The 12042-nt window shown below is 36.3% G+C and overlaps 2 protein-coding genes across 7 annotated transcripts; one reads left to right on the forward strand and one right to left on the reverse strand.

Moving 5' to 3' along the window:
- Positions 1-454: 454 nt before the first annotated feature.
- On the reverse strand, positions 455-2825 carry LOC117565455 (uncharacterized). The gene is made up of 2 exons (XM_034244555.2): positions 2320-2825; positions 455-2253 (listed from the first exon to the last, which is right to left on the reverse strand). Exons 1-2 carry the CDS (start codon positions 2772-2774, stop codon positions 687-689), a joined length of 2022 nt encoding a protein of 673 aa, XP_034100446.2. The 5' UTR covers positions 2775-2825; the 3' UTR covers positions 455-686.
- A 1855-nt stretch (positions 2826-4680) lies between these two features.
- Positions 4681-11238, forward strand: LOC117564768 (uncharacterized). 6 transcript variants are annotated; one of them, XM_052002438.1, is made up of 3 exons: positions 4681-4789; positions 4846-4950; positions 9369-11238. In XM_052002438.1, the coding sequence occupies exons 2-3, from the start codon at positions 4851-4853 to the stop codon at positions 10820-10822; spliced, it is 1554 nt and encodes a 517-aa protein (XP_051858398.1). In that variant the 5' UTR covers positions 4681-4789; positions 4846-4850; the 3' UTR covers positions 10823-11238. The 6 variants fall into 6 exon arrangements, with proteins under 6 accessions (XP_051858398.1, XP_034099556.2, XP_051858400.1 ...); XM_034243665.2 differs by having other exon boundaries at positions 4690-4950; XM_052002440.1 differs by lacking the exons at positions 4681-4789; positions 4846-4950 and adding an exon at positions 5846-5987.
- Positions 11239-12042: the final 804 nt, after the last annotated feature.

Genomic DNA, 12042 nt, shown 5'->3' on the forward strand with positions numbered 1-12042 from the left:
CGCCTACTTACTAGGGGTCTTAGTTGCTTTGGCCGACAATCGATATACCAAATATACCATTTGGTGTTTTTTTAGTATTTTCTAGTATTTTTGGTATAATTTGAGAATAATACCGCAATATTTTGCTTTTATTCAAAATGGGTAGCGGGTATCTCACAGTCGAGCACACTCGACTGTAACTTTCTTACTTGTTTTGAGTATGAATATGTTTGCAAAACCTATTTCTTTGATGTTGGCTGCATTTTTTAATATCACATGTATTTTATTTATTTGCAGATGAGGTCAAATAACAGTAGCCAACTACATATTATTGTATATATGAAATTAAAGGTATATAGCAAAAAATGGATGGTTTATATATCAACTGAAAATGCCCGTAACTATTCACAATATGTCGATTTAAAATTAAGTTAATATAAGCAAACTAAAGCCGTAGTTCTTTTGATTTTATCAAATTTGTATTCTACAAGTATTTTATATTAAGACTGTCTAAGAGTGAAACCTAAACTTTATTCGAGAATGTTGTTTTTTAACTTTGCTACTAGTAAATGAAGGAAAACACAATCGCATTCATATTATTGAAATATGGGTGGTAATATTGCATACAAGTTTTTGGGATGAAAGCTGATTGGAAATAACTTCGAGTAGAAGGTAAAAGTACTTTCTATATCATATTTGTACAGTTTTCATATGAAAGTTTTGTATTCATCTGCATGGGCTTGATTTCTGAGGCAAGCACAAAACCTCTTGGCATGTCGGTCCTGAATACAATACGCATCCTTTTGATAAGAATTGAGGCGCGTGATAAACTCCTCTTGTATAACTACTAGAGAATCGTCTTTACTGACTGACAACGTGGCTCGGAAAAGACCATCATTCGGTCCAGTAGTAAACTTAAAACGATATGTGTCGAGTCCATCGGGAGATTGCACCTCGAACCCTTTGTCATTGAAGAACTGTTTACGCTCGACTAGCAAGAGCTTTCGGAGCTTCAGATGATAGCACTGCTTTTTATGATTCCTTATGATCAGATACTGATTCATCCGATAGACAACTAGTCTGACCAACTCCAGAACCCTCTCGGTTTGCGTTACTTGTTTGTGCGGCTCACAGGTACACCAATGGGGTGGAATAGCGGCCTCCATGCAGCTACGATCGGGTGGAAGAACCTCAAATAGAGATACACAGAGAGGGCATTTCAGTTGATAAAATTTCATTCGAGGATGCAGCATCTGCAACTGATGCTTAAGAGCTAGATTCAGATCATATGGCGAACTGAGGCGATGGCCATTCAAATGAAGAGCTCGGGCAACTTCCGGATACTGCTGACGATACCAAGGTGGCAGATAGATGTGAAACATAGGTAGGCGTTCCTCTAGGAAGCTGGAAGGCAAGTCCATTAGTGGACCAGTTCGTTGACCATGATCACTAAGCAATATTACTATAGATCTTTCAAACAATCCAAGCGACTCGAAGCGCTCCAGATAGCTCACGAAATCCGTATCCACGCTGGCCGCCCCCGAGAAGTCGTCGTGACTGAAACTGTTCATCCAGAAGAGACCAAAAAGAGGCTTCGGCATCTCCTGAACAAATCGTTGAACTATCTGAGCAATATAATCCAAAACATATCGATAGCTTTGTCTGCGACCCACGCAGAATTCGTATCCCAAATGCTGCACCTTATCCATGTTTTGCTCGATGGCCTTCATGAATGGATGCAAATAGTAATCCACAGGCTCCCGCCTAAAACCTGGAAGAAAGTAGTGAAAGGTATCAATTGTGCTCAAGTCCTCGGCATAAGCTGTTAGATAGCCAGCATTGCGATAATGGTTCCATATAAAGCTGTATGTGTCCATGCAGCTTGGAGTATTTATATCACAGTATTTAGTCAATTCTGTCGGAGATCCGCCTGTCAACAGAGCTAACACATTCGGCAGTGAATTGTCCCCCACTTTGTTATAGCCAAGCATCTCGTACCATCCCGTCTGACGTACAAACTTGGCTGTTAGTGGCATGGTTCTTTGGAAGTTCATCTGCGACATGGCGTCGATGCCGATGATTATCACATTTGGATGAGATCGACTGCGTTCTTCGTCGGCTTTGTCATTGCGATCAACCGGATGCTGTACAAATGCGAAGGCATCACGTTGTATTACTCGGGAGGGATTGCTCAGCTCATGGCACTCTACAATTATACCACGAATGTGACGTGGAATCCACGAGTTGTGCTTAAAAGCGATCGGTGGTAATGTCCTGAAACGTAATTATTAGGAAATGTTTAATACCAGTGCTACATAAAAATTCCTATTTCTTACCTACCAAACAAGATCATACTCTCCACGAACAATCTCTTTATAGGTGCAGCCATAGTCCGAAATATTGGGAATCAGTTCGGTTAAAGCTTCGTTGATGAGCAGCCTATATTGTCTTCGCTCAGTATCATATTGAACTGTAATAACGTCCGACTGATTTGTGCATTCCATAAAATCTGGAGGATCAAAATATTGCATGCTATCCAGCGAAAATGGATCTGACCTCGGTATCTTGCATTGGGAAGAAAATACCTTAAACTCATCTTTGACCTTAAAGGAGTTTGTTATGGATTCCTCCCGGAGTATTTCTGACTCCGTACGTGAATGCTCATGATATCGTGTGAATTGTGTAAATTGCTTTTTATCCACAAAGCTTAAATTGTGGTTGACAAATATAAATGTAAATATAAGGCCAACAATGAGTAGAGTTTTGCCAAAATTGCCAACAATGAAACGATACATTGCTGAAGCTCCGGATTGTGTGTATGAAATGTTATAAAAAGCCTTCTAAATGTATATGAACTACTCATATGAGCATCGGACATTCTAAGGCATTCAAAGCAATAAAAAAAATCAAAATAAATGTTGTATTTTAAACTATTTAATCTTTAGGCATAAATATAAATTTAGATTTATGAAAAAAGAGAGCGAACTGTTGATAGTCGGACTAACAAGTATTTGGATAGATAAGCGGTATTTATTTGAGTGTTTTTTAAAGCTTAAGATTTCATTTTCGAATTGTAAATATAGGTCAAGACTTCAAATTCATTCTTCACATGGCTCACAACCTCAAAGATCGCTAAATAAACATTCTGGACAGATCTAGCTAAAAAATATAAATAAATATATATATATATTTCTAACATTATTGGACCACATGTGATTTGATTATCTATTACGAAATATATTATTTCCTAAAAATGAAAAATTCACTACATTCATTCAACAATATTCAAAATAAGCCAATGCGGTTAAGACCAATTTAAATAAAATAAGAGTAGTTCAAGCGAAAGTTCTTCGTTAAATTTTTAATGCAATGTGAACGTTACACAGTTTTTGAGAAGATTAGCTAGAAGGCTTGGGACAGCCTGCAATGAAATGTTTAAAAAATCCCCCCTAGATTAGACTAGATTAGGAAAGTGTCCGATCCCATGGGAAAAACCTCTTTTCAAAGTTTGCAAGTAGAGCGAAGCGAACTGCACCAATCTTTACAAATCGTCTGTGGTCTAAGCAATTGATTTTGAAGGTTGCGTCGTTTATATGCATCTGCATGTATATTTTCTTAAATTTTTAAGTGGTTCCATTCTTATTATATCTGTCATATAATTGTAAATTTAGTATTTATATGGACCTTATCTTTATTAGAGAATAATTCTCGTAAACTTTTCCATCTTAGTTCACACATTGCAATCCAATGAATAAGAATAACGTTTTAGTCGAGTAAGCTCGACTATAATATATCCTGTTTTGCTTGTTACAAATGAATTTAAAGTTTTTTTTTTTTTTTTTTTATTTTTTAGTTAAGTTACAACTAAACTTGAACAAAAAGTTAACATTTTAACTTAGATTTTCTAAAATAAATAAAATTTGGCTTTAAACCAAAAAACCCAACTGTTTCTATATTAATGGGAATATTATAAAGCAAGGAAATTAAGATAAGATCCACAAAAATGTAAGATAAACGGTAGATATGGCGGTATTAATTTTAGATTGATAGAGCAAACATTAAGATAAACCGTGATTTTAAGATGCAAATAAAACGCGACTATCACGACGAAGAAAATATATTTTTATATACTCCAATTGACTGACTTAGCATTCTAAGAACTAGTCGTAAAATGACCATTAGAAATGACATTAGTTCAATTAACTTGAATGCTCGAATTCCTATTCATTTTATGAAATTGCGAATCAATAAACTGTCTTCATTTTCGCTTTGGCCTTATGTTGATATTGAATTACCCATTAAACCAAATGGACACAACTCAATGCGTTGCAATGAGATGAAGGAACGTCAACTTGATGAGTACACACATGGCGGATGCCACAGTCTGTTAATCAGAAGACTGTTGAGCTGTTATCAATTCATTGCTGATGTTGCTGTTGTTGTTGTCGTGTTGTTTATATAATGTACATTTTATACTAATGTTTACTAATTTACTATAATAATAAATGGCAATTACTCGCCGCTATTCTCAACGTTTATCAGTCCGCTGAACATTTTGATTGCCTGTCGTGAATCTGTAAACTCTCTCTCTCCACTCTCTCGCCTTCTCTTTTCCCATAACAGAGTCCAAACAACACTCCCATAGAATCAGCAGCAGCAGATACCCAGTCTGCTTGGATTTGGACGTCATCGGCATTGTCATCGTAAACAGTCGGCAAACAGACAGCTTATGGGTAGAGTTGAAAGTCATTATACTCGTTCGCGTCCAAAGAATTCAGTTTTAGTTTGGAGTGATAACTCGAGAGTGTCGGTTCGTTGATTTCTATCTACTGTAATCGCTGACAGCCCTCACTTCCTCGTCCTTAGACAACATGGACGCGAAATCCTTAATGAAGCGCAACTCGCCCATCAGTGCCAGCCAATTGCATTATTATCACACCGATTTCTATTACTCAATGCCGGATCTGCACAGTAAGAGATTTCAATAATTGCTGAATTTAAAATTGAGTGCTTTCAATAATGACCCAATTATTTAAAATCCCTTTTTTGTGCTGTCAAATAGTATCTCTAGTAAATACAAAGTTACTATCAGAGAATACAATTTGTAAATACGTTATTTATAAATATTTCAAAAATAAATTCTGGGGTACAAAGTGCAGTCAAAGCAGCTATGCCCCTCGGGCTGATCGAGTTATTGATACTATTAATGTGCGAATTCAGCTAAAACTACATAAAACCATTATTTACTTAACATAATAAATTTAGCGAAGCTTGTATGCATTGAGAGAATAACTCCATATATATTTTCCAGTTGAAAAAGGCTTCGGATTTTATTAAACTATTTTCTTTTAAAATAACTAAAGTTATAATTGCAAATTTCATATGTTTTTGTATGCAATAAAAATAAATTCAATTTCAATTAAAATATTAATCCAATAAATTCGAAATAAATAATCATTTACTTTTTTTTTTTAATTTAGATTTATGTATATAAGCGTCAACAATTAAATATACAGGTCAAGGTTTAATTTAATTTCAATTCTAACTTGTTACGCTAATATTTTTCAAAATAAAAGAAGCCTCGATATTTCGAAAACAATTTTCAAATTTATATTAGCGATTTATCCGAAGTCATTTAGTCGAGATCTAAACCAATTGACAGTCAGCATTGGCAGCGCAGCCAACTTCACATCAAAACAAATGGAATTTCTCTCTGAGAGTTGTTTTGATTTTCCACCATGGCGTGCGCCAATAAGTAAGAGAGAGGCAGAGAGCAGCCAGGGAAAGAGAGAACGACACAATGGCGCAAAGTGTTTGGTTAATCTCATTGTTTTTCATAAAATTTCCATTGCAACAGAGACGAATCAAGAGTTTGGCTGTCAGTGAGCCGTCAGTCGTCAGTTGGGTGCGAGCGTTTAGAGTATATGATAGAGTGCTGCGCGTCGCGAAAATCAACAAATTATTTCGTAATTCTAATTAATTAAGTTAATGTGAAACTCACAATAAAAGTAATGCCTAATTAGAACAATATTTAATCATGTAGTGAACAAAAACAAGGCAATGAAATGATTAACTACGAATAAATGAAACAAACAAGAATAGAAAACGTTTCACGTAGTGAGTGACTGATAAAGAGAGAGCGTGAGAAAAATTTAGAGAGAGAGAGAGAGGGATTAAGAGAGTGCGTACCGAAAAGATTGAGAGTAATATTTGATAAAGAAAAATGTGTCAAAATATCATAAGAAACTGCTTGGCAATAACAATAACAACGCTCGGACTGATAAACAACTGAATGATAATGTTAAAGATAATGATAACAAAAAGACAAAGTTGGCTGCACGTGTAGATTACCAAATATTTTGTATTCCTTTTTACGCTATTTATCTGCACTGATGGACTACGACAACCACAACACAACACAGACAAAGACAATGCCCAAAACAACCGAAGAATAAACAAAATAAGCTGCATGCGAAAATTCACAAAGAATACAGCAATTTGCACTTGTCACGCTGTCGGCACCGACGTCGACGTCGACGTTGACGTAGCTCTCTAATACAAATAAGCTAAAAAGCAACACAAAAATAAACATGTAAGTTGACAACAACAGCAGCATTTGCATTCTTCTAAGAAACCAGAACAAAATGCCGTGTAATTCAGCTATCACTGTGTACAATGCATAAGTACCGCTCCCCTTTTGTCACCCTCCTCTTCCTAGATTTACGGGTAAATATTATACATGCCATAGTAGATGTTAGCATGTAAATTTTATTATAAACACACGACGACAATGAATAGGCTTTAGAAACGCAAAACTAAAAGAGAATTCAAGAGCAAGAGGAAGTAGAATACCGTGAGTAGAAGAATCTTAATACTTAAGAGGGGACTTGTAAACTACTACCCATTAATTACATTATGGTTATTAAATGAATAAAAGCTTTAGTTTGAAATTACGAAAATAGTACGGCACGCATTTGTCTTTAACTTAATGTTTGATTATGAAAAAAGTTGTTCGCCTTGTAGAAATTTAACCCAAAGTTATTTTTAAAACTGTTAATTGACTTCTCATGCAACTGAAGTAATCTGATCTTATAGAGTTATTCGACCCAAAAGAAACGGTGCCGTGCTGTGACAAGTTTTACTTCATATTAAATTTAAAAAGTAGACAAATGAATATCATTTCGATCAACATAATACAACCCTAAATCTGAAATAATTTTTAAAATTTGAAATCTATGGAATGTTCTGTTATTATACACGTTGTTTTGCCTACTTCAAGCTGATGAATGAATTCGTTGCTGCATAACCAGTTTAGACTCTTGAACACCTTTGCATACCAAGCATGCATAGATATTTTTCCATATTCCACAGTATTCTTAAGTCAATAGTTTCAATGTCAACTTGTCATAAATTTTTAAGCTTAGAGCAAATTGACTTAAGAAATAAAATTTATTCATGTATATCCATGAGAATTTGCTTTTGTATTCGCTATGAACAACGAACTATGACCTATAGCTTCAGCCCACAAACATGTTATAAAAGCTCAGTTGACAAAGAAACACTTAACAGCTAAGTAAAAGTGGGTGGCACATTGCTATTCATTTAAAGCAGTTTCAAGACATCATTTCCAGTCAAGAAGTTCTCTTAGATTTTCTTAAATTCTCTTTTCTCTTTATAACGGGTGATAAGTATTTTTATTGTATCAAGTGCTACGCTTTATCATTTCTGGCAGTCAAACTGTCACTTGTTCAGGTCGTTTATTATTTTGGATTGTTACCAATTTATAAAACTTTCTGAATGTGTTGCATATCCATCGTTTATAAGTTTAAAAGATTAAATCTTTAAGAACATTGATCGATATGCTACCAAAAGTTTTTGATGTGAACATATGTAGTTTTTATGAGTAACTTACACTGTCTAAGTTTATTTGTTCAGCTTTACCTGTTATTCTAAATTTGAATTTAATTATACAATAATTAAGATGTCTTAACACGTTTCATTTTTATCAGCTGTGTACTATCAGTACCCGAATAATTCACTCGACTAAAACGTGACATTGCCGCAACTAATAAATACGCTGCTCTATATAGTAAACCGATCTTTCACACTGTTGAAAGCAATATGTATTTATTGCACCCCAAATTGATAACAAACGAGCATCGACACATCGATAAGCCCCCGTCTAATGTTAGCCTGGTATTTTCGTATACCTCGACAGACCGAGTACACTATTGCATTAAAGTTGAGTTAAAATGGGAATGATATCAGCCATCGCATCATAGTTTGATGCGATAATTATTTTGAACGAAAAGCAATTGGTTATCGATCAAGTGCGTTAGCTAGACCTGCCTTTATGGGCCTATTGTTGTGTTGACAACTGGGAACAGACTGACAAAAATAGTTTAATAAATCGATTAGCAATACAAACTGATATTTTGTTGTTATTATGGGCGAAGTAATATCAAATTCGCTTGTCTAACATAGATACCGATGGCGCCTAAAAGTATGCAGCAAATATTGGCGACAATCAACCAGAACTTTACATGAATATTATGAGAAATGTAGACACTTTAATTAGAGTTCGGATTTATTAAATTTTAATTCTTGTCAGATTTGCGTTCAGATAAATCATTTACCTCCTTGAATTGATTCTTCAAGTGTATTCCAAATAAATGGTAGTTGTATTTATGATATTTATAAAAGATTTCGGCAAACAATTGATCAATGATACGGTGATTTATTCATACCAAGATCAAGCTATTGAGAGACTCTCAGCCAGAGCGTGGAGCAGTGGCCGCTAATTAAATAGATTTTGTCACTTAGCGCTTGTTTTGAGGTAGCGAATGAATCTTGTAAATAGCTTGGGTATACATTTGAACAGTATTTGTTATTATTGTTATTGTGGCTTGTTGATAGACTGCGCACTGCTCTCAGGCAATCACACGTTTGTGGGCAACTCTCGCCCCCTTTGACGAGCAACTTATAAACTCTCTTGCGATTAACAAAATGGAATGGAAAATTGCCGTCTGCCGCTGGCAGCCGTCTGTCTAATTTGATAATCGCACAATCAAGACAGTACTCGACAAACCTGCCCAAGAGAAACACCTCGTAGCGCATTGTCTATAAAACAAAAAATACATAACTATTTCAAAGGATTTCGTTAAGGGAAAAACTCAAGCAAAATGCAAAAAATAACAGAATATCATTTCGAAGGTGCGATTATTAAGTGAGCAACTAGTGAAATAAATAATGATATTTGGGAAAATTATATGCCCTTAAGAATTTATCAAGATAAATGACTTTATATAATTGCTGTTCTAGGAACCGATTGTTCTTATCAACACACAAAACTTATCTTTTATCTTTGCCATTTATTTTGTTTATTTCAGAGAGCCGCAAAATGCACGGCATCAAGCGAGTGCTCGTCTTCTGCATTATGATTGTGATCTTGCCGGCGACACTGATCATAATGCCTCTCTATTTGCGTAACACGGTTTTTGCGGATGTGGTCTACCCAGTTGCGGAATCGGACATCATTGAGATCAGGGATGGCATCTCCTCGATATTCTGCGAGAAGCACACGCTGAAGATGAACAGCCACTTTAATGCGTTTCAGCTGCAGAATAAGCCGGAGATTTCCACAAGTCGTAAGCACATTCGGCTGAAGAAATCAATGACTCTGCCCGATGACACGCTGGAGTACTGGGGATTCTTTTTGCTGAAGGGTGCGCGAGTGTCGCTCAAGTTCTGCTCCCTCTACAATGGATCGCGTATACTGGTGGTCAAGGGGAAGCGCGAACTCAAGCTGTGCGGTCTGACGGATCACAACAAGAACAAGCTGGGTGCCAACTATGCGCAGGGTCACGATCAGGTGAAGGTCTTCTTTGAGGATGTACTTGAGATCACGGAGGAGAAACTGCCAGCCGAAGGATTGCTGGAGCATGAGAATCATGGTGGCGAGGATCTCACCGAGGATCACGTGCCGTTCAACGTGAGTGCAGTCAATGCAACCGCAGTCAATGGGACCGTAGTCAATGGGACCGCAGTCAATGGGACCGCAGTCAATGCGACCGCAACGACCGCATCGCCCGCTAAACTTTTCAGAAAGAAGCTGAAGAAGGGCTCGCGATTCCATCAACCACACGTCAAGTCTGCGGAAGCCGTCGAGTTGGGCGATAACGCTACCGAGACAGCCAGCCAGCCAGCCAATCGCCATAGGCGACACAGTGTGTCCGCCCATGAGCTGCAGAAGAGGCAACTCTACGAGCAGCTTTACAAGCGGAAGGAGCGCAAGAAGCGTGAGAACGTATACGACCGGAAATACAGTCATGGTGGCAATGCTATGAACTTTACAGAAACCGATGAATCCAATTCCATATCAAGCTTTGAGACTGGTCTCTTCACCTGCTTCAATGGTGCCATTCTCCTGGCCGAGGGATTTCCCCCAAAATCGGCGTGTACGAATCGTCATTTTCTGGAAAAAGGCAAACAGGATACGGTGATGCAAAATATCACCGAGGATGGCTATTACTACTACATTTTCTACAGTGACAACGATTTAGTGCGAAACGATATACACGCCATATTCGACATATATAAGCCAACATTTCAGTATGCCAATCTGAGTGAATCGCGCAGCTGTCTGAATAGCACCGACTGCACCTTTAGTATTGGTTTCCTCTCGGACGAGATCGTTGTTGTCGAGGTGCCCACAAGAGACGGCATCGAGCACGAGGAGGATGACATCACATATCTCATATCGACTTGCCATCCACGTAGTGCAATCTATGCTTTGTTCCCCATCTCGGTGTTGGTGCTGATCTTGTCCTGCTCTTTCCTTTAGGATCACAATTGGTCACAATTTTGGACTCTAGCAATCATGTGATATTCTTCTTTTGAGATAACTGAGTGATAAACGTGAGCATGAATAACCGATGGCAGGCCCAAACAGAAACAAAAATAAATCACAAAAATTCCAAACGTCCTAGCGATCGTATCATAAGATCCTTTCTCCGATCCTGATCCTGGCATCCATTGTACCACAGTCTGAAACAAAAAACAAATCACTGAATATTCATAAACTGCGAGTACTCGTAACTAAAGTATAATTTTGTAAGCAAACATTTACTCTAGTACTCAAGCATTTAGACTATAGTTACTAAATAAGATAAAAGATACGACATACTACAGACATACACATAATACTATGTACAAATAACTATAATATCATAAGATCAAATTAAATTTGTTTAGAAACGATTATATATACCTATATAAAAAATGCAACAAAAAAATATATATATATATTTATATATATACAAACTAGATAATTTCGAAAAAATTCCTCAAGCATTCGACATTTTTTTAAGGTCTGACTGAACATCATAATGCCCAGAAATTGTTATTGCTCATCATACATTATTATTCGTGTGTTTATTTAAGTTATTTTAAATTAATTCACACGACATCTATTTTCAATACGGCGTGACTTTGTATTTTAGTTCTGCGATCAATACGAAGAGAATAATGTAAATAATGGCCAAATCGTGTGTGAGTGTATCCACTTGATACTCGTATAATAAGTGAATAAAAACACCTACAACATTGTCATCAAAATATCCAAGTACTTATGATTATGGGATAAATCAATTGAAACTAAACATATACATACATACAAATGTACATAAACATATGTAAATTTAACTTTTAAGCCACATACACAAGTGCCTTATATAATTAATAATAAATTGTAGTCAACTATTACGAGTAAATAAATACAAAGAAAACTATTAAAATGTTCTTCTTTTCTTTAACTTATTGACACACAATTTGTATTTCCCATTTATTGGGATCGCATGGCGCACATGAACCAAAGCTGCTTGCTATATCACTATAGCGGTTGTGAACTTTGCTACAAATTCGAGCCCAATTGGAAATTTACGATAGCTAAGTATTTGTACTGTTATAACATAACAAACTGAAACAATGTCTTATCTAATTACACAAAACATAGCAATCTATTAATTTATTTGCACTTCGATAACAGTATTGTTATGACTAGTA

The sequence above is a fragment of the Drosophila albomicans genome, chromosome 2L, assembly GCF_009650485.2.
Source record: "Drosophila albomicans strain 15112-1751.03 chromosome 2L, ASM965048v2, whole genome shotgun sequence".
NCBI lineage: Eukaryota > Metazoa > Arthropoda > Insecta > Diptera > Drosophilidae > Drosophila > Drosophila albomicans.